We start from the raw sequence: 27,911 nt of genomic DNA, 5'->3' as shown, positions 1-27,911 counted from the left end.
TCACTTTTAGCCCGCGCCCGAAACTATTTATATTCGGTAGCCGAAAAAATATATAAAACTTGTATAATTTTTGTATATAACATACAAAATGTATATATATATAAAAAAAATATATACATTTTTTCGGCTATTATTTTGAGAGCATCTATACAATGTCATTTTTCCTAAACAAACTTCTATGAGTAGGATACCAAAGTGCAAAAACACACCAATAACAATGTTTCTTCTTGTTAAACACTCTGGTGTAGATTAGTAATGTGCTCAACACTAGAGAGAGAGAGAGAGGGGTTCCTTTAGGATAACCAAAATCTACAATTCATGTTCAACATTCACATCCATTCTTCTAGTCTGAGAGCGGAACATGTCGGCTATATCTGCAGATGTGCTACATTCCTCAGGTTTCCTATCTGACAAACACCGAATGAACCTAGGGAATCTGACAGAAATACCACGAGATGGATGGACTGAACCAATGGCTGCATGATGCACTGGGGACACCGTGAAGTCAGCACCCCTTATCTCCCACACAACTTCGGGAGAAAACCACATATCGGCCACTTCTGCAGTTCGATAGTAATGTGGCTTTTTGTTGAAGATTTTGTCCCCAGAGAAGAACTCCTCCATCTGAAAAAAGTTAAATCAGCAAGTCACAATTACTCTACTGAGTGCCAGAAAGTGACTGATTTCTTCCACTTTCTTCCACTGATGTAATACCCTTCACTACCTTCTCTTCTTCTTAAAGTAGAATTTTGTTATTCTTAACTTTTACATTCCATGGACACTAACCCCACATAGGTGCTCTGCGCACTCGAGATTCACATTGATGATAGAAATGTTTGTAGGAAATGAAGGCCTTCTTCAAACACCATTTCCAAATGCATACATAAGAATTTGATAAATAGAGACACGCAGAAATATGACAACAAAAAGAAAATTCAAGAGATATTTTTAAGGGTAATGGTCAAGCATGCTTTTATGCGCAAGTAACTAGATATATTTAAAGAGACAGCACTCACTTTCTGAGTATTTTCTTTCTCCCTCTCATATCTCCCCCCCCCCCCCCAAAAAAAAAAAAAATAACCCCAACAGAACACCCCAAAACCACAGCTCTCACGTATAGCAAGATTTTAATTCTACTCCCCATATAAAGCACTCTTCCAATAGACAATCGACAATTAATTGGCTACAGCAGTTTGTCCATCCAACTTACACAGAGTATCTGGCTATGCCTCAACAATAAATTGGATCTTCTCAGAGTAAGGGTTTACAGATAGATACTCACAACCCCGTCTATTACCTAAAACAGATGACATAGACGCTGGAGCTATTTAACAAGATAACCAACTGCCTATCACGGGCTGATCTATGGGCTCTATTCTCTATATTTGTGAACCACAATCAAACTCAAAGACCTTGCACACCTCAGGATCCTAACAAAGCAAATAAAAATGCAGGAGCTTCTTTAAAAGATGACCAACTCCCACTCATGTCGTGGACCTATGTGACCTTCTTTGTGTTTATCTATAAAAGCGAAACAACAACAACAAACCCAGTTTGATCCCAACATGTGGGGATATCTATAAAAGCGAACCACGGTTAAAATCAATAACTCTGCACCCCTCAAAATTTCACAATAAAAGATATCACTAACCAATTATCCTCGTAATTCGCAAAAAAAAGAATGTCTTACTATGAGTAACCATATAAAAGCTTACATCAGAATAAATTTTATCGAGCCACAATAGGCTACTCAACAGACCTAAATGACTACACGCAGGGAAATTCTGCAGGCAAAATGGATGGAATGAAGATTCAGTGATTGAAACTTGAAAGATTCAGAGAATGAACTCCTATACCAATTTCAACTTGATTGCCAGTAGAATAACATGGGGGAAGGGCATGAACTAGCATTCAAGTTATCAAAAGACGGCTTTTGTGTGTGGGGGGGGGGGGTGTTATAAATATCAAAAAACAATCTTTCTGATACAGATCAAAAGACAAGTTAATCAAAGGAGAGTTTGTTCACCAGAATGCCAATACTAGTATCTACAAGTCCAAGACTATAAGATGTGGGACATGGTAATCAAGTTATATCGCTATTGAACTCACCTCTATGTAGAATGAATCAGAAAACCCAGACATGACCCGGCAGACACTCTGGAATTCCTCAGTGTCAGGGTTGTAGCAGGCCATAAGGAAAGGACTATACCTGTAATTTAAAAAGTAACACATTAATCACATGAAAGCATTCATGCAAAAGAATCCATTGCAATTTATCAGCGGTCATAAAAGAAGCGAGAGAGGGGGAGGGGGACGTTCTCTTACGTGCCCAAACAATATATGCATAACATATAAACATTAGAAAGTAACACATTAATCACATGAAAGCATTCATGCAAAAGAATCCAATGCAATTTATCAGCGGTCATAAAAGAAGTGACAAAGAGGGAGGGGGCCGTTCTCTTACGTGCCCAAACAATATATGCATAACATATAAACATTAGGAAACAACTCAGACGTTTGTAGCACTGAACTGTCAAAATGACATCAGTAGCAGCATATGCTCCCACTTTATTGGTAAAGCCAGCAAAGTTTGCATGGCACAATCATCTTTAGAGTAGACATTCCCGCTAACGCTAAGTTATCTCAAAACCTTAAATAAGATTTCTATGTGAAGAAATGCTCCATTCGTCGGAATTTGCAGTTTACTCCTTAACTTTCCGCATAGTACATATTTAGAAAGGTATTCCTGCTAAGCTATCTCAGAACCTAAAACAGATTTCTGGGTGAAAGATGCTCGAACTCCTGCAAATTTGCAGTTTGATGCCTTAACTGTCTGCATAAGAAAATCAAAAAGAGAAGAAAAGTTGATCATTACCATCCTGCTTTCCTTCCATTCCCATACCAAGCACCAATCAGAACCAAGTCCAAGGAATCACTTAGTCCTTCCACGTAGTCTCTCTTGACCTGCAGACAAGGTCCAGGATTAGGACTAGAGCTCTAATCTTGCTAATGCAATATATCATTCTTCGAGTTGACACCTTTAACCATGCATCAGTGCGCTTTGATGGTGTGTATCCAGCATCTATATCAAGGGATTTCACCATGATTCCTTCACAAGAAGAATGTAGCGCATCATCAAGAAAGCTGTTCATCCTAGCCAATGTGGCTTCGTTATCTGCACAAGCATCATCGGACTCTACCTAAAGAAAGATAGGTTAGGTAAATTACTGAATAGCTGGCAACAGAATGCGCATGTTACGTATTAGCCAACACAACAAAATTATACACCAAGAAGAAACTTACAGTCATTTCTGCCGCATACTCGAAATAACCCACTTTGCCATCACCAAATAAATCCTTCAGGTCTGATTTTCACACACCAAATTTCAAATATTAAGAGGACAGTTTTACAATATCTATTACTCCCTCCGTTTCAATTTATGTGAACCTATTTAACTGGGCACGAAGTTTAAGAAAAAAGAGAAGACTTTTGAACTTGTGGTGTAAAAGAGGCACATATATTTTGTGTGGCTATAAACCATTGTATAAAGGTAAATTGTTTTCAAATATAGAACGGGGTCATCCTTATTGGCACGGACTAAAAAGGAAATAGGTTCACATAAATTAAAATGGACAGAGTACTAAACTTCTACACTAATAGGAAGAAATAAAGATGCATACATTTTCGCCTTTGACGGAGTGGCACATGCAACAATCTGTAGACAAAGAATTCTACAGTTATAGAATCCTAAAAAGGATGTGAACGTCTCAAATGAAATTTTAAAAGAGAGCAACAAGAATCAGCCAGACACAAATTAATGTGGAATAGCTCTATCTAAAGCATAAAAGCCTCAGATTGCATGATCAGCCAATTTTTGAAAGAAGCAGCACATGGAAAGGTCTCCTCAAACCTCACAACTCGGTTGAAGCAGAAACACTAAGGTTACACGCGTTACATCTCATAGTGCAACTTCACATTGTATAAACTGAGAACCTCAATCATGCACCTTTTTTTCAAGGCTCTTGATCGATTAAGAAATCTTTTACTCTATGTTGCGCGGACTCTCCAAAATGTAGCCACACTCGTGTCGGATCCTTCAAAAATGCACTACTTTTGGAGGATCCGACACGTATCCGGCCACATTTTCGGAGAGCCCGAGCAACATAGCTTTTACTCCCTCCATCCGTAAAGGAATGACAGTTCACAGCAAGAGGTCAAATTCAACTGTTGAGGTGATTTTTTTCATTAAATTTTGACTATTCACAATGAAATTTACATATTATAAACGAACCAGATAATTTAGAAAGCTGAAATATTTTTAACATGTTTGAACACTGTAATGAATGAAAAACTTTTCAGTCATTCAATAATAATTGTGTCATAAAATCAGATAGAGGAAGTACAGTATCATTTCTACTAAAATCAGATAGAGGAAGTATAGTATCATTTCTACTAGCTTCACGTGCTCTCCTCCTTTCCAATAATCTTATGGTATATTATTTTCTTTAGGATTGAATTTAACTGCCATCTTTCTCAACAAATTTAAAGCCCATTGAGTCTTGTAACCTAGAAGTCTAATTGCCAACATTAAGGACTTCTTAATGAAATAAGATCACTTTTTCCAGGGTTATCTTTCCCCAAAAAAGAAAGGACAGTAGGGATGTTATGGTGTATATTCATTAGAATCGATAAGGGACTATTATATCTATGTAATTATGTAACCTTGATATCTTTCCTAGTTTAGAATAGGTCTATGTACTACTTAAACACCCACTAGCTTGGGAGAATGATCAAGAAGTCTTTTATCTCAATCTTATTTTCCTGGTTTCATTTCTCACAAGGGAATTGGCATCTTTGCACTGGATGAGCTTCCCTATAATTTTTCTTCACGTGCAACAAGTAATAGCATAAACATATTTAGGAATGACATCTTTCCATATTTAGGAACAATTAACTTTACACTTCCCACTTTATCCTTGATGATGATTTATAGCCACACAAATTTTTATGGCTTGTTTTAGACCACAAATTTCAGAGGTCTTTCTTTGTTAAATTCCACGACTAGTCGAACACCGTAACATATATTGAGACAGAGGGAGTATAAATTATAGACCTCCTATTCACATCATATACCTTTGTGTCTCATCACCAGGTAAATCCATTTATCAAACTATCAAAGCTTAACAATATTAACAAACTACCCTAACTCATTAAATGAGATTTATAGATCAAAACTGGTGCATGTCACCGACACAAAACATGATTACTATGAAAACAGTACCATTAATGATAGACAAATGTGTAACAGCAGGTATTGCCATCCACAAAAAAATTGGAGAAATGGTTATAGTAATTACTGTTCTCCATTTGCAAACATGATATCGAAGACAAAAATGCATATCTCAACCTGCACCAAGAATGGTAAAAAGTAAGAGATGTCAGATACCAGAATATATTTTTACAGACAGAAAACAACTTTTAGGGGGACTGTCTATCAAAGGCACTGCATAAATATTTTACAAAAATTGGTTGACCAATAAGGTACAAATATCACACTCCTTGGGGTGTGGCCCTTTCACGGACCCTACATGAATGCGGGATGCTTTGTGCACCGGGCTGCCTTTTTAATAAGGTACAAACTCCAATTTAAATAAAACATAAACATAAGAAGACATTTCTCATTACTTTTTGACAAGGGACATTTCTCATTACTTTAGCATGTGGATTAAAAATGAATAAAGACAAGCTCCATTGCCAATCTGCTGTGATCATTGTGAACATGGAGAAAGGGGGTAACCACCATCTTTCCACACACAAGGTCCAAATCCAAATGATAAATTAGATTATTATGGGGATGTCAGAAGGCTAAAGAAATTCCTGATTGAGAGGATTGACAATGACCTTAATTTTATCTAATGCGATGATGGAATCTTTGGTCCCTCTCTCTCGCGAAGATAGTTCTTGGAACGACATGAGCTTTGAACCATTTTTTCTATCAATTGCAACAACCTGAAAAAAGATAGAGGTCATAAACAACAAAAGTTCATTAGTGATTACAATTTCAGCCCAATGGCTGCGAGGGCACTTCGACTATTGATACATTTAACACAGACACCAAATTTGAGTATATAACATCATGGTTTGGTGATGGACACAATCAGACATGGATGCATGCCAGGTGAACTCGATACACATGTTGAACCCATTTTTTTCCCACTCATTATAGGACAACAGTGTCCTTAATATGGACAACTGCCCCTTGATTTAAACACATGTTTCCAATTATTGTAGAGCACCTACATCTAAAACTTGACAAGAATATCAAGGCCTTAATGTATTCAATAAGATTATTCAGGAGCAATTTTTTTACTAAAGCTCCCCAATCTACCGTCTTCCAAACAACAATGACCTAAAACACAAGGCCGAACCAAAAGAACCACTAGCATTCTAATTAGCATAGGAGTAGAAGATGAAGAATCTGGCTTAACAAAGAAACACAACATGGTTCCACCTTTTAATTCCCTCCGAATTCGTCACAGTTGTTTCTCAGAGTCACTCTTTTCTTCTTATGTTTCTTTTTCTTCTCAATTTTTTTTTATTGGATATATTCACCGTGAGTTTTTTTTTTAATTTTTTTTTTCTCAGAGCTTTTTTTGATATATTCCCTGTGAGCTTCTGGCCCGGCTCTAGTTGGCTCACATGTTCGAAACTCCTGAGATTATGGGTCCACCCCTTTACCCTGCTTCCAACTTAAATACCAAATTTTTTCCATGGTAGGGTTAGAACCAATGACATGTGCTTTTTTCTTAAATTTTCCACTCTGTCACCTTGCTGATTCATTGCTTTTACCCGTTCCTGCTGGCATATTTTCTTCTTTAGCTTCTCTATTATAATCATCTTTTTCAATTGAATATCCAAAAGAAACTTGCTGTGCTTTATATATGCTTACTTGATATTGGCCGTTTGGATGCTTTATTAGCAATATAACAGAATGGTGTAATGTGTTTTTCTTGCATTGTAAGGACAGTCTTAAAACTTCTGTGTTTTATAAACTAGGCACTATGTTATATCCTTTAAATATAATATCCTCTCTCCCATATAGTCTCCCAAAGTTTTTAATTTAACGTGTCTTCCCTCGAATCTGTCTCGTGCTACTTAAAGTGGAATTCCATATAAGAAATACCTCTGCATCCAATATGAATGTCGCTCCTCTGGGACCACATGATTCTGTAATTATGTTTACCAAATCAGGGAATCTCGATGTTGTTTCATCCCCATTCCGTGAAAATACACGGACCGAACCACCAGCTAATTTATGAATTTGAGCTCGCTGACCATCATATCTGCAAAATGGATATCAGTACTTTAAGATATGAGTATGTTCAAAAATAGCAATATCTACAGGCTATATTTCAGCATCGTTAAAACATTGTATCAGAATATTTCTCTTCGGATGTCAATTCATTCATTTTTTCAGAAAGCATAATTATTCGGCTGGAAATCCAAGAAACCGCAAGATACCATTCGTATTAGAAATGATTGGTAAGTCCAGGTAAAGCGAAAATTTTCAGCATGATTCAGGTATTCAAGTATTCACTCAAAATAGAAGCAAAGAGAAGATAATGCACCAAAAAACATCATCACTCCTGTACTTTTCGAAGTTAATTGGATCCTACTAGATAATAGGCTACTAAATAAAGGACCGTGGTACTACAAGAGCTGCCATCACTCCCCTTGCATGAAAACGACAGAATACAGCATCAGGTCTAGATCAAAAACAACTACCAAATAAGAAGAAAAGTCAACCATACCAAATAACAAATAAATAAGAGTAGGACTCCTAAACTCTTTGATACTAGTACTCAAATGATATAACTGAGGAACTCAACAACAAGTATGTGAACTCCAAATAACCCTGCAATTCACTCTCCCTAAAGTTTAAGAAGACTCAGTATCTTCTTGAACTATGACTTGTTAGAACTAAAGAAATAGAGAAAAGATAAAATAGTTTTAAAATTGTATGTAGTTAAAAAATTATTAAATGAATATGAACCTAGTGCTACTTGCAATCAGCTAAAATACAGAAGGTAAAAGAATATTAGCTCTGTTATCACAATTTCTTTTCCTCATTCTTCTTTTACTTTTTTTTTTTATTTCTAGTTTTATTTTTATTTTATTTTTAATTTTTTTTTTTTTTTGGGGGGGGGGGGGGGGTTTGGAAGGGGGTATAGGTAACCTAGTATTCTCAATTTCACGAAGATAAAAATGCAGTTTGGAGCATTGTGGTGCGACACTAATAAAGCACAAACATCCGTAAAGGGGCATAATTTTAGAATATTCACTTGAAATATGCCAGTCCGACAAAAACCCTATGGAGATGCTTCACTTTTGATTAAACTGTGTCCCTACCAGTTTCATCAGAGTAGTAATTTCATTATCCCACAAAGACCATTTCATTACATTGATGGATGAGCAAACAAATGAAACAATTAGCTACAATGTCCAAAAAACTGATGGAAAAGGAAGTTTCGAGCAGTTACTAATGAAAACATTAGCTACAATGTCCAAAAAACTGATGGAAAAGGAAGTTTCGAGCAGTTACTTGTACTCGCATGTAAAGGCTTTGTTCTGGAAGAGCTTCAGCACTTGAGGGGCGCCATTAGTAATTCTATCATCAGCGAAAAATTGAGGAAGTATGAGAGATGGTCCATTGTGAAAGAAACAGTAGGACGTAGTACAAAAAGTGCATCATAAACACAAGTACACATTTATCTGTACTTTGCAAGCATTGGTTTGATGGGTATGCCTGGATCCATTGACAACGTATTTGAGGAAAACTCAATCCCCTTTTCCATCAAAGAAGGAACAAGTACATCCTGGTCAAAACAGAGCACTAAATTAATTAGAGACAATAAAAATTAGATAATTCTAGGCAAATCATACTCAAACATCGATAGCCTCTTGCAGAAGGAAATACGTGACTAATTATCTTGAACAAATTGAAATGCTTCACGATTTTAAAATGGCACATTTAGCTCACCGAAGAAAAAATATAAAAAATCATGTAGTTTTTCCTTTTTTTTGTAAGCACTTGGAAACAGTTGAGTGAAATGGAAGTAAAAAAACATACGACCCAGTCAATGATTAACATAAAGTAGAATCACCAAAGATACACACACACACGACTAACTACTTCTAAGTGCATGAAAACATAGAACCTAATACCAATCTTCTAATAAAACCATTAAACTTGAAGAATAACGCTTACCAAGCTGGGAAGGATGTTATATGCTTCAACTGCTTCTGCTGAAAGTCGCTAACGTCAAGGAAATAAAGAATACTAGTTAGTAGGAAAACCATTAAGGCAATATCAATGAGTTCAGAAAAAGGGGAAAAAGCAGCAGACATGGACGGTAGAAACATAAATTCAAGCTATCAAGAGAATTTCCCCACTTCAATCTCTCGTGTTTGATCAGAACACCAAACATCAAATGCCAGCAGCTCTTACTCATCTCCACAAAGGAGTAGCATCTTTGAGTGTAGTCCACCAAAACAAAAGCATGGGACTCAGGGTGAAACATTCAAGAAGAATGTCCCCTACATATGGAATGAAATTAAATAGAGACTACTATCTCCATCCTGTCAACCTCCTATGAACAAACCTGCAGATTCTCTTTCATGTTTTCGACTGGTCCATCATAAAGAAGAGAATTGAACACAATAGCTTGAGCTAATGCAGGAAGAACAGTTCTCATCATGGCTCCAATCCGCAAATTCCTGACCTACAGCAGAAAAAGTAAGCAGAGGTGAAACAGTTAGAAAAAAGCAAGCAGGGGTGAAACAGTTAGAAGAAAGCAAGATATCTTGCTACACATCATCTTTCACAACAAATCAACATGGCAGAAACAGGAAAAAGAGCTTGTTTAGGTCTTTATTTAGATTAAAGTGTCCTCAAGGGATTGGTTCTAAGCTGATTGGCAAACACCAAATGGCTTTTATTAAAACATGATTTAACCCATGTTTTACCACAGAATCAGGAAAGGAAAACTACTGCATCAAATATAGATTTGAGACAAATATCGTGTGGACTTCAAAGTTCTCTGGTGATTATAATATTCTATTAGGTTGAGTTTGCCAACAAGACCAAGTTATTGTGAAAAACTCTGGAGCCTACTGGTTTGGAGGAAATAAAAAATGCACATAGAAAGCTATTCTTATTTTGCTTACGCTGTTTTAGATGAGGGGTGCAGGGATACAACTACAAAGTGCAATTATCAGTTCTTTTACACATTTATGAGCCTGTAATACCACAGCAGGGCTTTTTATTCTTTGAAGACTGAAACTGTGAATCATACCAAAGTTCTGACAAGAAACTTCATCTCCTTCTCCCTACATGAACACATGAGATTGACAATGAGGCTTTTCTTTCGGACGCCACTCCCACTACCTGCCTGTAAACTGATATATTGTATATAGCAATTATCATTTTGTCATCGAAAGCATACAGAAACCATAAGAAATAAAAAAGGAATGGCAAAATGTATTACAGAGTTGAACTGAACTTTTTGATACTTTTCAAAAAAAGAAGTTCAAGATAAACTATCCTAGCAGTATATTTTCAAGTAAAGCCAAAACATTAAAAATGCACAAATTCAGGTTTTCCCCCTTTATCATCTGATTAATGATTATAAGTGTGGGTATTTCTTTTTTCTTTTTTTCTAATTTTTTTTTTTTTTTTTTGGGGGGGGGGGGGGGGGGGGCACATTACTCAAACCAAACCAAGACAATTGTAAGAGAAGCCAAAGGTATAATGAAGTAAGCTTATCAAAAAGCGTAAAATAATCCTCTTAAGTGGGTAGACAACTCCCCACATTACAATGAAATTGTGATACAGATCGCAAAAGCTGGTATACTTCTGAATATACAAAGGTCAACCTTACGCCCCATCCAGAACAATAAAAAATAAGCCCGCAAGAAGATCATCAGAACCAAATAACTAGCTATGTTGCCGTGGATAGCATCCATTTACTACATAAAACATCTAACATTTTTGCAACACTCTATTATCTTTCATCTTAGACAGACTTCGTTGTATAAATGAGAAAGGATACAAAAAAGTAGAGATTGAAGCTTGCCATAAAAGAAGGAAAACATAGTCTGATATTCACGAAAAGGATGTGCATGACAGAAAAAGAAAAAGAAAAATGATGCAGGAATACAGTGGACTAAGGGAGGAGGCATGGTTCTGGTCGAGGAGTCAAAAAATCCAATAAAGACTAAAGAGAACCTATTTGAATACTGAAAAGAGTACATGATCTCATTCAAACGATCAGCAACAACTATTGCATACCAAAAGGAGTCAAAATCATACCTTATCCTTCTAAGAGTAGAGTATACACCCCTAATTGTAAGTGCCACTGGAGGAGCAAGTAACGATTGTGTTTGTCGGCAAAGTTGAGCAACATCACCTAATCCCAAACAAACAGGCAATAAACTTCAACCCTGCAACAAAAAGCATCCACCAACCAAAGAGAGGAGAAAAGACAAAGCACTGGCTATCCATTCTCCAGAAACCTAGAATGACAAATGTTCCTACCAAGATCACCTAGGCTGTTATATAGTTCTCGTACTTTCGATCTCTTTGTCCCGCATGCCTCCTCAAGTGCTGCTATAACAGTACTGCCCCCAATATTCAATTCCTGGAGCATGATAAGATCACAGTTGAGATGATACTCTTCGAATTCAAATAATAGCAAATAAAATAGAAGTAATGATGTATAAAATCATGCACATATATAAAAAGAATTTAATCACAAAATAGAAAGGACATTTGTAAATTGCAGCCATATCTATCTATATAGAATAGGAGAAGCAAATCAATGTGATGATGTCAAGTGTCCAATTTTGGACAAAAATAGTATGTTAGTTAATAATTAATTACTCTTTTTAATTTGAATTAAAATAATTAAATATCTATATATTTTTAAGGAAACTATTATAAAATAAAATCTATCTATATAGAATAGGAGAAGCAAATCAATGTGATGATGCCAAGTGTCCAATTTTGGACAAAAATAGTATGTTAGTTAATAATTAATTACTCTTTTTAATTTGAATTAAAATAATTAAATATCTATATATTTTTAAGGAAACTATTATAAAATAAAATCTATCTATATAGAATAGGAGAAGCAAATCAATGTGATGATGCCAAGTGTCCAACTTGTTTTTTGAGATGAGAAAGTTTTTGAATAATAATTCATATGGTCATGCTATATAGATAAGATCATGTAACTAAAAATATTATAATAGATAAAACTAAAGAAAAAAACATAAACAATAATTTCAAGAAATAAATAAAATATATAAAGATATAATTGAACTTATTATGTAGTAATTTTAATAAAAAAAATTAAACTTTCATATTAAATACAAACCGGAAGAAGAATTCAATTTAATTTCTTATTGAAAATAATCCAAAAATAATAGTTATTACAATTATTAGTAGATTTATGACATAATAAAAGAACTTCTGTGTTTAACCTTTGAACTAATACAACACCATCCATTTAGGAAAACAATACAACAATATTCGTATTATAGGTAAACACTAAATGAAAAAAATTAAAATATTGTACAACAAAACTAAAATAATAAAATAACAACTAACAATATGATATTAAATTATAATTTTATAAGATTAATATTCTGTCAAATTATCCGCGCATCGCGTAGGTTCTAAACACTAGTATGAGCATAACACTAACAAATATGGTTGTTATTGTCACATCTAATCTCTACCATCTACTGCCCACCACGAAAGCAAGAAGCTACAACAGATGTGACATTGTGAAAGGCCCTGGCATTTTGTAACAACTGTTGTTTAGCTTATGCATTCTCAATTATAAGGATGGGACTTTTTCAAATTTCAGTACGATTGGGTAGCTATGGCAGAAAAGTCTTTTTAAACCTTTACCTTTTCAAAAAAAAAATGGCAGGAAAGTCTTCTTCAAAATATAGTGTGAAGAATGTCAGTAGAACAACATTATAAAGGAGAAAACCCATTTATTTATGACTAGGTCGAGTCATTTAGACTCCCCTTTGCTTCATGGCACATAATTGAAATTCCCTGCACTTTGAGATATGCATTAGACCAACCTTTAGTTTAATGTCACTAGAAGGACCTCCCTTATAGTCTATTACTCCTATAGAACAGTTAAAAGCTTGTGATCTCATCCAAAATGCAATTAATTTAAACTTCTACTCTCCAATGCGAAAGTATTTACAGAAAAATATAGGGCAAACAATAAAATGAAAAAGTTGTCTGCAATCTTTAAATGGGTCAATCCAACTAACTGAATCCTCATTGAGTCACTTCTCTCTCCTTTCTCGAACCTCTGGACACTCCACCTCTCCCATTGCCTTAGCCCCCTTCACTCACCTTTCCCCTTCCTTTAACCTTCTGGTTACTACACTCCCCACTCCCAACAACCAGGTCCTGCCCCTTCCCACACTCCGCTCTCCCTCTTTGCCACCAACTTCTATTGACCTACCGTCATACTTCCATTCCTCAACTCAACTTTCCCAGCCCAATCTTGGCTCCTCTCCTCCAATTCCCAACCCCTTCACTGTCCATCTTGCCCCCCACCCCCACCCCACAAACACCAAAAAAAATCTCTTTCTCTTTTTAGCCAGTTTTGCTCTAGATTGCTTTTAAAATGTGAATTTAATTTCAACAATACTCTAATTTGCAATTTCCGTAATAGGATCCTTAGTTCATATATTCTTACATATCCTTTCTTGGTCTAAAAATAAGAAACCTAGTTAAAGTAACAAGCCTTTTGTTAATGGGATTTGGGATAGCTTGGTAGATGACTAGAGTTAAGCTAACAACAACTGTGTATAGACTTTTGGCAATATCCACCTGGTATTAGTGAAGGTGTGTGCATCCTGACCTAAACACTAGGGTTATCAAAAAAAAGGATACTAATGAAGATTATTTGAATTATCTAAAGAAAAGGTGACGGCCTTTAATTTAGTTTATTTTATTTTTGGGGTCTAATTTTAAATCATCCCTTTTGTGACTACAAATATCATTACAACATATACAAGTAATACCTTGAAAAATTTTACCAACTTTTTCCTTTCAAAGGTGGTAATAATGAATCATGAATCCATTATGTGACCCAAATGCCACTTTTAGAACAAGCTTAAATGAGATAGTACGCAAACAACAAACCTATAGAATTGCTGCGAAGACATTTCACTTTACGTATTTGGACAACTTAGATAGAAAGGAACAATAGGTGCCTTGAGGATAGCTTTCTATCTTTATCTTTTGTAAACTCGGAATATTTTATAAGATTACACCTTTGGTGTAACCGAAAAGCTGTAGATGGACTAGATGATGCAATGGAAACCATGGACTTAAATGTTTAACGGACTGAATTCCACAAGTTCCTTTTTGTGGAATTCAAACATCAAAGTATATCACTTTGCTTACCCAAAAGGACAAAGGAAAAGAAAAGGAATTGCAATGGAAGAAGAAACTTAAAGCAATGTTAACATATGAAAATATAAAACCATGGGCCAAAACTGAGGTAATTATGTCAAAGTAGTCAACGAATACACACTCCTGGGCATTAGTGAAAATCGAAATAATTGGCACACAAAAACAATAAGAAGAAAAATGCATCACAATGTTAGAATTCAACCACTAACCAAGAGGCAAAATCTTATAGACAATTATTGTATTAGACTAACCGTATTTTCATGGTCAGGAGCTATCTTGTTTGTGCACAAGTACACTGCAGGAAGCACATCCTCAGGAGACAATGCAAGCAAGCTGTGAATGAGCAGTAACTGATCAACTAATACAGCCATACTTTCTTTGAGATTAGAGGGTGGGTGGATGAAGATTTTGAATCCACGCTACTCCTAAGTCTGTAGACTCATGAAATTGTATTATTTATTGGTGGTGGAGCTGCGGGATTGGATTCTCCCAATTAGCATAAACTACCATTTTACCTCTCATTCATCCCACTACCCCTGCTCCCTTAAGAAAAGGGAACCCTGTCTTTTTCTGGTTTTGATCTGTTACTTTTGAGGATAAGTATATTATTGATACCCAATCAAAGCAAGAACCCAGCTAGTAATCCAATAAACCCAATGGCATAATAAAATCTATAAGAACACCCATGCTTAAACCCTTAACAAATGCCCCTCAGTATAACCCAACTATCTTAGAACCCTTGAAAAGAAAATGATGCCTAAAGGGTTAAAGAGTAGTAGCAACAAACCTCCGAAACATATTGCAGAACATTGATGTTACTTTTATCTTGCCTTTTTCTTCCTCTACCAATTCAAAAGTCCGTGAAAGATGTAGGTATGGAGCAGCCTGCCCCTTGCTCCAGCTAGCTGGGGAATAGAATGAAAGAAAAAAGAAAGGAAAAAAAGTAATATTTTACTGGTGAACAGATTTTACTTGGATAACAAAGTTGGACTTTATGCTTGAATATATCCAAATAATTACATCAGAAATGGTAAATTACAAGACACCAACCATGTTCCAAAGGAGAATATTTCTCAGGTGGAAGTGATACATAATTTACAGCAGTATTGGCTAAGGGAACTCCAGACAAGGATAAATCCGGGTCATTTCCTAATTTTTTGGGCAACTTTTCATCTTTGGAAGAAGGGAAAACCTCTTTAGCAGGTTGCACCACTTTGCTGCTTTCAGAAATCCCGCATCCAACATCTTTGTGTTCTGAAAAATAAATGTCAAGTGCCATACTTATGTCTCCTTTAGTCTTTGCTAGTACTGTGGCAGCATAACTTCTTAAAGACTCATCCCCATTCACAATCTGAATAAACCGATCAGCTTCCTCTTTATAAGACTCAACGGAGGCACTTAGTAGCACACTGTTATCATCGTGGGAATTTCTACTAGCAGTTGCACCATTACCATTCTGCACGGATGGAGGAGGCTTTTTACTGAAGAACTTTGTTATAGTACACTGCTTCGATCCACCAGGTTCCATACTTACATTTCCTCTTGCTTTTTTAAGCGACTTGTTTTCAGCACTTCTCTTCCTTTTACCCGGAAAAATAGTTTTGCAACTGGAACGGTTCATGTTGGGCAGTTTAAAGGTTTTATTTGATGCAGTTGTCTCACCCTGCTGCGGGCTTTTACCAACCCATGGTTTGGGAGACAGCATAGATTCATCTCCTTTTGGGTTAAAAGGCAATGCAAACCCATTTGGTGAATTTGGCTCAAATGAAGAGGTAGGAGAATTACTGACAGTGACCCGTTCGCGGTATTCGGTTTCATGTTCATAAAAGTTAGTGACTGCATCAACAATATTTTTCCCCGAAATACTAAGTAAATCCAGCATCTGGTCTTTAGTGACCCAAATGGGTAAACAGTCTTTAAGTTCTTTCAGCTCTTCTTCCACATCGCCTTCACTTATTTTTTCTAAACCTTGCAACTCAGGTTCTCCTTGAGGAAATGAATGGATAATATCCTCCCTATCACCATTATTGCAGATCTTAGAATCCAATGAAGTATCCTCATTTTCTTGCTTGGTGATACTGACTAAAGCATGAGCAGATTCGCCTCTGTTTTCTTGATTGGTGATACTAATTGAAGCATTAGGAGATTCTTTTGCATCCATATCTTCCTCCCCTTGGACACAACGATGAAAACCCATTAGAAATTCTTGCTTAATGGACATCTCATCGACCAAGCCAGCAAAATGCTTCCGCATGGCATTGGCATGTTTGCTATCCAGCTTCTCAACATCTATGCCTACTGTTGGTATGACACGCTTTGGTTTCAGAAACTTCACATATTGTCTAAGCTCATCGTAATTAGAATGTTCACTATATGGAACAAGATGTATCTCAAAGGAATCTTTCTTCCTCACAGAAAACTTATTTCGCTTCACTTCATAAGTCCAGCCAGTTGGGACAAAACCAACCACCTTGGAATACCCTTTCTCTCTCATGATCTCGTTCATTTTCACAAAATTGGGTCTGAAATATGGCCAAGTCTCACCCAACACATTCCACCCAACAACATGAACATCAGTTTCAGATTCAAAGGTAGTAAACACCCCATCCTCCCCATGACCTAATACCTTCAAAACTGCTATTTTCCTGCCATCAACGTGGATCTTTCTCTTACATCTCCACGCAACCTCCACTAAAATCCTCTCCTTCCCAATAACATAAGTAGCAATAAGAAACAATATATGTTTCAATGAACCCTCATTCTCAGCTCCATATTTCTCTATAACACCAACTATATAATCAATTGACGCATCTTGACTAGGGAATATAAATTTCGGATTACAGTAAGTTGTATCTAAAAATACAGCATCAGCACCAACAAATGCATTTAAAACAGGCTCTAATTTCATTTTGTCACAATAACGAAAATCACCTGTGTGAATATACCGCTCAAATTTGCCATAATTAACTGGATTTTTAAATAAAAACTGCACAGCACCAGGACAATGATTGGCGTCGATGAGAAATACCTCGGAGCCGTCGATTAAAACGGCTTCGGAGAGCGGTAAAGACACTACAAATTGCGCGGGAACATTGAGGACTTGGATGAGAAGGTTAGCGGTTATGGAGGAGCAAAAAATGATACCTTTGGACCAATTAGGGGACAGGCCAGTATAGTGATCGGAGTGGAAATGAGAGAGGAAGTACGAAACTGAGAAATCGCCGGCATATTTGAAACCGTCGATGATAAAACGAGTTTTTGGAATCAGTTTCGGTTGGGGGACTGAGGGAGGGAGAGCCGGAAGAGGGAGGGGTGGTGGGTTTGAATGTGAGGAAGATTGACCGGGGAGGGAGCTAAGAGCGGTTGTGTAGAGAGTGGTAGAGTCAAGGGTTAGGGTTCCGGCATCGGAGGACATGGCCGCCGGTAAAACCGATGATTACAGTGGAAATTAAACGACTCGAAAGAGGACTTGGGTGATGCTTTTTATGTTTTGAGGAGGTTGGATTGGCGCCAGAAGAACTACTAGGGGTGGGCAACTGGGCATATATAACCCAAATTCTTAATTATTTATTATTGGGTTATCGGGTTAACGGTTCGGTAACGGATTAAAACTTTTTTTTAATTGGGTAATCGGTTCGGGCTCGATTTGGCAATTCTGTTATTGGGTAAAATCGATAACCCAATAAGGATTAACTAATTTACTAGTTTACCCTTAAGTATATACATACTAGGGTTTCATAATTCACTCTTTGATTTCCCTATTCTTTCTCAGTTTCTCCGCCTCACGCCCTCACCAGTCAGCCCATCAAGACTCAGGCCGGCGTCAGTCATATCACGCCCTCATCAGTCAACCTGTCAAGACTTAGGCCGGCGTCAGTCACATTTCTCAACTTCTTTCTTTCACTCTTCAGTCGCATCTTCACTTTAATTCTCAGATCCATCAGATTCTTCAGTCTCATCTTCACTTCACCCTTCAGTCGCATTTCTCAACCGCATTCTTCAGCTTCATCTTGATTCTTCGTGTAAGTTTTTAGTTGCTTCATCTTTATCTTTTTCTTAGTTTATTTGGAAGCATTCTGGCTCTCAGGGGCGGATCTACGTGTAAGGGATGGGGTGGTACGCCACCCGCAAGCTTTGGCCGAGACTATACAATAGTATGTATACATATATGTATATATAGAAGGAATGTATACAAATATTTTAAGTGGCACCCTCAGTAACAAAATGGCTCAATGTGTCACTGGTAAGGCACCACCATTTTCACTCTAATGGTGGGGTTCCAATCCGTCCTATCTCATTGTTTTAAAAACTTTTGTTTGGTGCATTTAAGACCATTACATAAGGATCTTTTGTCTCTTCTTTCTCTTTACTTAATTGCTCTTTTTTGTTTATTAGTAGGTCCTATTGACTTATTCTTTGAACTTATTAATTTATTTTGATTTTTTTCTCCTTTTTTTCCTTAAACATTTAACAAAAAATATACGAAAAAATTCTTTCACAAATCTATTCAAAGAAATCCCCCTTGTTGCACTTTCCTAACTCCTCCGTGATTTATCAATAGATAATAAAAAATTAATTGTTTTCTCCAGGATTTATTTTGTTGTCAGATTGCTCTAAAGTAGGACAATTGTATATAATATCTAGTGAATTAATTTTCATAAAAAATATAAATTGAAAAATATCTGTAGACTTACTTAATCTTTAGAGTACGTATTAGTATAAGTTTTTGCCTTAAGTAGCTAAAATGATAACGAGCTTTTTTTCTTGTACAAAATTCATAATTCAGTTGAATTTTTATACTTGTTTTCCATATTATCATAATTATTACGTAATCTTTTTGCTCGATCGATTTGTTTATATTAACTCCAAAGACGAATAATCCGAACCGAAATCCAATTAGACCGAACCGATTAAATTTGTACCCTATTTAGTAAATTGTAATATGACTACGTTCAAAAAATTTGGCACCCGGAGCCTCTAAATCCTGGATCTGCCTCTGTTGGCTCTAGATTTTTCTTAGTTTGTTTGAAAGCTGAAGTGAGATTTGTGGTGTGCTTTAATTGTTGAGCTGTTACAAAGTTATCTATGTTTAGCAGAACTATTTGATGAAGATGTTCAGTCTTCAAAGCAGTCGAAGGGTAGTGACTCAACTTCTCACTTTTTCTTTTGACATTTACAAATATTACATCACAAACATGTGCATCGTGGCTGACACTTGTATTTATTATTCATTTAGATCCCTTGTATTTGCAGAAAGTGTCGAAGTGAAAATGTGACTCATATTCTATTTTTTCATCACTAACTGATATTGGGATTTTTGTTTATATTTTTTGGGTTGAAGAATGAAAGATAGAAACTTTTGTTAGTGTTTATTTTATGGATGTTGCAGTAAATTTAAATTCTTGTGGAATAGAACAGTTTTGAAAAGAGTATTAGCCAAACAATTCTTAAAATCTTATACATTGCGAAACAGTTTTATACATTGTGAAACTATTTTAGTTGTTTTATCTTATCGGGTAAACCGATAACCGAACCAATAATGATCGATAATCGATAACCAATATCTTATCGGTTTGGTTATCGGGTTATGATATTTATAAACCGATAACCGATAAGCAAAACCGATAATATTCATAACCGAACCGACCGATGCCCACCCCTACTACAGGCTTCTGTCGGACTTCTCTCATTGTTTTGCGATTTGGTAATCTAGTCCTCTTTCTTTGGAAAATAAGACACTAACCCCTGATAATTTTGCTATGCGCCTTTGAGTCATGGACAACGGATTTGTAGCCTGTTTGGCCAACCTTTTTTTGTCAAAAGTGCTTTTGGCCAAAAATTGAGGTGTTTGGCCAAGCTTTTGGAAGGAAAAAAAGTGTTTCAATTTGGAGAAGCAGAAAAAAGTAGCTTCTCTCCAAAAGCACTTTTTTGAGAAGCACTTTTAAGAAAAATACACTTAGAAGCAGTTTTTTAAAGCTTGGTCAAATATTAATTGCTGCTCAAAAGTGTTTTTCAAATTAATTAGCCAAATACAAACTGCTTCTCGCCAAAAGTACTTTTGAGAAAAGTACTTATGGAAAAAAGCATTTTTCAAAATAAGCTAATTTTTGCAGCTTGGCCAAACGGGCTATTGGCTTTTGGTTACAATTTACACAACTAATAAAGAACTTTGCCTGCTGACATTGGTACAGTTACGCACTAGGTATTGATTAATGTTACCATTGACTTGCTTGAACAATTTTAGGTTCCATCACAAATTTTCATGTTCTCTCTCATAGTTGAATTTTATCAATTGTTGTTGTATAGGTCCAAATTTAGATGACCATGGCTACTGGCGAATACGATAAGGTACGAGATCCTTACGACATGGAGTCTTCTGGCCGCTGAAGATGACGACTGACAGCGGTTAGAAGGCGCACGACATTTGTAGTAGTGTAGGTACAACAAAAGGCAGTAGGAATATACTTTCGAATATTCTTTATGCTATATCTTTTAGGGTTCAAAAGGGGTTGTCCTTTATAAATTGAAGTGAAAGATTTTGTAAAGACTACTAATTTTTGGCTAAGAGCATCTATTAGGCAAAATACATAGTTTACCCATTAAACTTGCACGAAAATCCCTGTTACACACCCTTTTGTTTACGGAAAACTTCTTATACACTCAACCTTTTGTCGCGCCCCCTTTTTTTAAGGCAAAATCGTGTTCATGACATTTGAGAGGACAACTCGTTCCCTCTTGGGAATTGGGTTTTTTGGGTTAAAGAGTCACCTAATGATTAAAGTGCATTAGGACACTAAAGAAGAGTTCGAGTTGGAAAAACAACGTTCGGGTATGGGCTAGAAATTATCTCGAGGGGAAGGTAGGCACCCCCCAAGATCCACTAGTGTGGTTCCCGACCATGTTACAATTGTGACTTTGAATAACAAGTAAGCAAATAGAAGTCTCAAGTAGAGGGGAGTTTTCACATAATATTGCGAGCAAGTTGAGAGTTTGACGAAAGTAAAGAAAGCAGAAATTTTAAAGAAATAATTTGAGAATAAAATAAACAAATAAAGGAAAAGGGGTACTATGTTTACAAATAATATGGATCACATCAATACAATAGCCGATAATCACTCCTCAAAAGAGGGGCTATACGTGGTATTAGCGCACCGGTCATCATATCCATATCTACCCTTCCCACCCCGTTAAGGTATTAAAGCGCGGAATAGTATCGTTTCTTATTTCATGCTATTACCCGTCCCAATCCTATTAGTCCCGGAGGCATTTGAGACTACTAATCCTAAAGGGGGGGAGTTGGGGCTTTTCAGAGTTTTAAAAGGATAAAAAGTCTAGGCGACAAACAAAACACATAAGCAATTAGGGGGAAAACAAATAGCAATTAAGGCTCAAACAAGCCTCCTCACCCAGAGGAGCAAATATATAGCATGACTTCAAATACTGGTTATGGTCTGAATTAAAGCGTTAGGACATGTTGATTTATCACATATTTCTCAGATGAGGAGTCCGAATTAGCCTTGTCTGATTGTAGTTTATCAAAACTGACACAGTTAATTGATCACCTAATGGTTTGCCTAGGTGGGATAGCATGACATCTAACAACACTGATTTTAAAGAAAGGATTACTGGTTTTATAAACAAGAGTTCTGCAGATTGTAAACGATATTACTACTGATTTTAAACTCAGAGATGGAATAGCGAAACTGATTCAATTGATTACTCCTATAGCCATGATTTCTAAGCGTTATTGGTTTTAAAATGATTATGTAAGTGCAGGAGCCCTATAGGCATGGTATCTAGAATGAAGTTGATTATTATTAAACCTATGATTGTTTGCCTAACGACAGATGAATATGCAGAAATGCAGAAACAAAACTATAGTCATGATTTCTATATGCAGAAACTTATAGGCATGGTTTCTAATGCAGTAATGAAACAACTTAGAGGCAAGATTTCTACGTGTAATGCATAACTTATAGGCAGGATTTCTAAATGCATAAGTGCAGAAACTTATACATGATTTCTATATGCAGAAACTTATAGGCATGGTTTCTAATATAATAATGAGACGACTTATAGGCAAGAGTACTATATGATATGCATAAATGCAGAATTTGTAAATAGTAATCCATATGAGCATGCTGTCTACCCATATGCATACATAAATGACCCTCCCTTTTTTCACTAGAACCCCATAGTTATTACAAATTATTACAAACCCGAATGAATCAGAAAAAAATATATATCAGAACTTCCAGCTGCAACCAAACAGCCTAATTCAGACTCAAGGTTTAACAATATGAGATAAACCAACTTCCAGGATTCGTTTTTTTCAAAAGCCTTTCTCTTATTTGGGATGTGTCAAAGTTCCCAAGAGTCTCAAAGGGACTCAGGGCAGTGCTTACACCCCAAACACATTACAGAATTAGATTATAGTGCAGTGTGGAAGAGTCAGCCCTCAAATGTCCAAGTTCAGAGGGAACTCAGGGTCCCAAAGCATGGCTCATAAGAGGGGGGACAAAACTTAGAATCTAAGAGTAAGTGTATGTGCATAGAGGGGGATTAGGGAAGGCCATGGCAGGTTGGTGGTCATGCCCAATAATTTAAGAGTGCTGGCATACCCCTGACTAGCCTGTCAGCCAAAATTGGGAGTTAGGATCCATTGAGGATCAGGTTTGGACCTGGGCAGTAATTTGGATACTGCTAGGCCATGAACCTTAACTCAAACACATAGAAGGGAATAAGGATAGGGATTCATAACAGAAAACAGATGCAAGGAAAGAACATACATAGTTAACATTAATCATGAACAACAAAGTAAACAGGATTGCAGAAAACTATAAATAAACACATAGGGGTGAGGCAGGAAAGCTAAATTAGAACATACTAGTTTCAGGAAAAACAGACAAGTAAAAGTAGTCTTGAAAAAGCCAAGTTGCATGCAAAAGTTCCAAAAGATCTCAAGCAAAGCAGAGTATTGAAAGAAGTATTGAATTCAAAGCAGTATTGTAAGTATTGAATTGAAAGTTTAAAGATTGGTAAGTGTGAAGGTGTCGTGTATTGAACTCGAAGTGGTGTCAAAAGTGCAGAAGGGTAGTCCCTTTTATAGTGCAGAAAACGAGTAAGAAAAGGTAAGAAAATAACTTTGAAATTAGTCTCATGTGATCTCCCTTCAGTTAAGGGATTTGATTTCAAATGGGTAGAATACAATTGAGGAAAGAAATTTGATTAAAATCTTTTCACAGTAGCATAAAAAGGGTAAATACATAGAGTTTATTTAAGGCAAAAGTCCATTGGTACTTGGTTTGTAAAGAAAAAGGAAACGGAATCAATCAGACAACCACTAAAATCAACATTACAGGCTTAGTTCGAATGAACCAAGTCAGGAATAGGTAAAGAGGGCTCAATTAAAGGAAATCAGTAACAATCAGTCATGACTTATTAAAAGGAATTTGAAATCAATCAATTAGTTGGTAAAGACCTTTTGAAAGAAGAGTTCTCATATATAAAAGCACACAAACATGTGAATCAAGAAGTTTATTTAGAAGAGAGTTTAATCACAGAGAGGTTCATAATCATAAGCAAGAAAGGCTGCAAGTCCCGTTTGTAGACTCACAATGAGTCTGAGAGTCCAGGGTCCCAAAGTGTAACCCTAATTCAAACACAAAAATCAAAATTGCCAAAGGAAACTCTAAATACTGGGGTTTCAAGATGAATCAGATAATAGAGATGAGAAGGCAAGCCACTCGATAGAGGCTCAGAAGTCTTTTCCAAAGACTTATGAGAAACAAACAGACACGATACATAGTTAAGAGCATGGAGAACACGTTTTGAGAAAAATTCAGAACTTAAACAAGTTCAGAAAAAAAAGTGATACAAACTTAGGCAAAAACAGATGAATCATGCTTAGTAAGAACGCAAACATAGTCCAGTAAAGCCAACAACATCAAAGAACTCACAGTAAACACATATAGTAGAAGAGTAAGAAAAACATAACACGGATTAACATGTGAGTATAAGAGTAACGTGTATAGTAGAAAAAAGTAGAAAACAGTACATGTGTAGTAAAAGAAGTCATACGAGCATAACACAGACAAACACACATAAAGAAAGAACAAAAAGAATCAGAAAGATGCTTTTGAAAAACCTTTCAGAAACCCTAAATCGAAATTAAACGATTTTGAAAAGAGAATTTGGGGAAAACCGTTAAAAAGATCAGTAGAACACAGACATTTTCCAGATCTAAGAAAATAAGCAAGTAAAGAACCTCGGACATCTTAGGGTTTCAGAGAAACCCTAGAAATGAGAAAGGTCTTGAGGAAAGTCAGATCCTGAGTCGAAAAGACTCATATTGCTTGAACATGCCGGGGTAATGGCCGGAGAAGCCATAGATCTACGGATCTGAGAAGGATCTGAAGAGAGCCATTGAAGTCGGGCTTCAAAACCTTGAATAGTTTAGGTTTGATGGTGAGAAAGGATGAGTACAGACCATTCGTGGCCGGAGACGCCATGGATTCCGGTAGAAACATGGTGAGATAAGGTGGGAGACGATTAGGGTTTCGGAGAGGCTCGAGAGGATTTGAGAGATGAAGGGGTTCAAAGGCGGCATCTCAGGTGAAATGAATTAGGTCAAGGGGGTTTGGGAATTAAAAAGGAAAGGGTGAATTACGGTCGTTGATCAAAATGATCAACGGCCTAGATCAAAGGGGAGCCGGGTGGGGTTTTTTAATCGGGTCAGGGGTCAGGTAATTTGGGGATTGGGCTGGTTTAATTTGGAGGCGGAATTGGGTCAAATTGAGGGCCAAAATTGAAAGTTGAGAGGGCTGTAATTGAAATAGAAATGGGCTAAGTGTTAAATACCCTATTTCCCCTTTTTATTTTATAAAAATAGTAATAATAACTTTAAAAGTAAATTAAAAACACTGAGCCAACAAATACTATATAAATATTAATTTAAAAATACTGAAAATAATTTTATAATTATAAAATGCTACTAATCGTGAAATAGGCTATAATTGCAATTACATGCAATTTAGCATAAAAATACCAAATAGATTTGTAAAAAATATACAAAAATTACCTTAATTATATTTTGGTGTAAATATGAGAATAAGATAAGTTATTCACCAAAATGATAATCTTCGGAATAATTATTGGATTTTGTACTGCTAAAAAAAGACAATAAATTGATTTTAAAATCTTAAAAAATTAGGAAAAAATACCAAAACTCTTGGGCATGCTTATATATATATGTACATACTATTTTGAAAGTATTTTGTATATAAAAATACATAGAGAAAAATTGGGTATCAACAGCTGCCCCTCTTTACCCGGGAAGGATGAAAGAGTTGTTAGGTAAAGATATGATGGCCAATTTTGACCGAATGACACGATTTTGAAGAGTTTGACCGAGCTATGGTTTCTGAGCTGCCTACATATCCCTGGTATTACATAAATCAGGCCATATGTAGTTCGGGATCTATCGGCAGAGTATGCCGATGGAGATTTTCGAAAAGCGGACGCGATATTCAGGTTGAGAAAGGATGGTCAGAGTCTGATAGGCTGCGGGAACTGGAGCGGGATCGCTCATGCTGAGACGGTCATTGCTAGCCAGTGTACCTGCGAATGAACAATACCAGCATATATATATTGTGCATAAATTTAAACGTGATGCAAGTTCCCTTTGGACCGTGAATGTTGTCTTTGGACGGTTAGGATGATGTCTTCAGACCATGATGTCCTGGGCCATGAAGCATATGATAAAGGATTCGCAGGCTATGAAATTATGTTCTCGGGCTATGAGGATGATGCCTCCGAACCATGATGCCTTTGAATAATGATATGCAAAAGATAAAATGGGGTCCTTAGGCCATGGCATGGCGTTCTCGGGCTATGAAAATGGTGCCTCCGAACAATGACGCCTTTGGACAATTTGGCGATCTTTCAGCCCATGAAAATGCAGAAGGTGGCGATCTTTTAGCCGGTGCAACACGTAAATAAATGGCGGTATTTCAGTCATACAAGAGAAATAGACTGGCGATATTTCAGCCAATGCAAGAGAAATAAGGTGGCGGTATTTCAGCCATGCAGATGGAGGTAAAGCTTAACCTCGCAAGGCAGAAAGGTAGCCTTATGCAATGCAGGAGATGTAGATGGAGGTAGAGCTTAACCTCAGAAGGCAGAAAGGTATCCTTATGCAATACAGAAAATGCAGATGGAGACAGAGCTTAGTCTCGGAAGGCAGAAAGGTAGCCTTATGCAATGCAGAAAATGCAGATGGAGACAGAGCTTAGTCTCAGAAGGCAGAAAGGTAGCCTTATGCAATGCAGAGAAATGCGGATGGAGGCAGAGCTTAACCTCGGAAGGCAGAAAGGTAGCCTTATGCAATGCAGAAAATAAAAGGTGAATAGTAATGAAATCTCTTAGCTGATAGATGATAGCTGATAGTTGATTACTATATTGTGGCTACTGTGGATGTCGTGTACAGATAGCAACTGTAAATAGGTGATGATTCCGAGAGTTGTATTCCCGGGAAGTATGAGTGTATAGATATATCTGATGATTTTACGACTTGAGTGCCTGCATCCAAAGAAAAATTGTGAGTTTTGTAAAGGGGGAAAGGTTAGTTCGTTTCCCCATAAGCTTCGCTTGTCCTACTTGGCGTTGTGTATCATTGGGGTAGCGTTGCTAAACAAAGCAATTTTGATACCAGACATGCATGATTTAGAAAAAATGTAACATAAATACATAATTTAAAATAGTTTTCTTTAGATGAACCGACGAATGCAACACGGTTCAAGACATTGCAACCTCTCTCGCTCCGGAATTTTGAGAGTCCTTAAAATTCTACCCCAGTTTACTGGGCTAGTGCTTTTGACGGTTGCGTGCGATAAATGGCTGAAATTAAATTCGGAATTTTGAGGGTCCTCTTCAAAATTCTGCCCCAGTTTCCAATAGCGGGGGGAAATGAAAATTTTATTGAATTGTGACCGAACCCATAGGGCTGCCTACGTATACTCTCTTAAACGAGAATCAGGTCAGGCGTTCAAATTACATCATACAGGAAATCGTAAAAGTTACACATAGTATCGCTTCACTACATCTGAATTGATCGGCTTCGGCCAAACTTCACCGTCCATTTCTGCAAGTATGAGGGCTCCTCCGGTTAGAACCCGGTGAATCATGTATGGACCCTGCCAATTGGGAGAGAACTTCCTTTTGGCTTCATCTTGATGCGGAAAAATCTTCTTTAACACCAGCTGCCCCGGTGTAAACTGTCTCGGCTTGACTCTTTTGTTGAAGGCTCTGGACATTTTGTTCTGATAAAGCTGACCATGGCAAACTATATTCATTATTTTCCCATATATAAGAGCTAACTGCTCGTAGCGACTCCTT

At 36.7% G+C, this 27,911-nt stretch overlaps 1 protein-coding gene across 4 annotated transcripts; it reads right to left on the bottom strand.

Moving 5' to 3' along the window:
* Positions 1–49: 49 nt before the first annotated feature.
* On the bottom strand, positions 50–18,028 carry LOC107805422 (DNA ligase 6). 4 transcript variants are annotated; one of them, XR_012707810.1, is made up of 19 exons: positions 15,567–18,028; positions 15,304–15,421; positions 14,768–14,849; positions 11,601–11,703; positions 11,376–11,472; positions 10,360–10,462; positions 9,667–9,786; positions 9,273–9,320; positions 8,783–8,880; positions 8,607–8,672; positions 7,188–7,347; positions 5,906–6,013; positions 5,362–5,411; positions 3,685–3,719; positions 3,307–3,368; positions 3,042–3,199; positions 2,879–2,967; positions 2,110–2,209; positions 50–624 (listed from the first exon to the last, which is right to left on the bottom strand). XR_012707810.1 is itself a non-coding variant. In XM_075249845.1 (19 exons), the coding sequence occupies exons 1-19, from the start codon at positions 17,929–17,931 to the stop codon at positions 310–312; spliced, it is 4,281 nt and encodes a 1,426-aa protein (XP_075105946.1). In that variant the 5' UTR covers positions 17,932–18,028; the 3' UTR covers positions 50–309. The 4 variants fall into 4 exon arrangements, 2 of the variants coding, with proteins under 2 accessions (XP_075105946.1, XP_075105947.1); XM_075249845.1 differs by having other exon boundaries at positions 3,042–3,203; XM_075249846.1 differs by having other exon boundaries at positions 3,042–3,203; positions 11,610–11,703; positions 15,567–18,020.
* Positions 18,029–27,911: the final 9,883 nt, after the last annotated feature.

The sequence above is a fragment of the Nicotiana tabacum genome, chromosome 3, assembly GCF_000715075.1.
Source record: "Nicotiana tabacum cultivar K326 chromosome 3, ASM71507v2, whole genome shotgun sequence".
Taxonomy (NCBI): Eukaryota; Viridiplantae; Streptophyta; class Magnoliopsida; order Solanales; family Solanaceae; genus Nicotiana; species Nicotiana tabacum.
Note: the sequence above shows the minus strand (reverse complement) of the source record. Positions and strands in the feature narration are given on the sequence as shown.

Bases quoted from the DNA above. Each gene is read 5' to 3' on its own strand.
- LOC107805422 (XM_075249845.1), bottom strand. From the start codon at position 17,931: ATGTCCTCCGATGCCGGAACCCTAACCCTTGACTCTACCACTCTCTAC. The intron at 11,704-14,767 runs GTTAGTCTAATA...ATCATGCTCCAG, and splicing joins CTCCTGACCATGAAAATACG to GAATTGAATATTGGGGGCAG. The intron at 7,348-8,606 runs GTAACTGCTCGA...TCCATTTTGCAG, and splicing joins GCCTTTACATGCGAGTACAA to ATATGATGGTCAGCGAGCTC.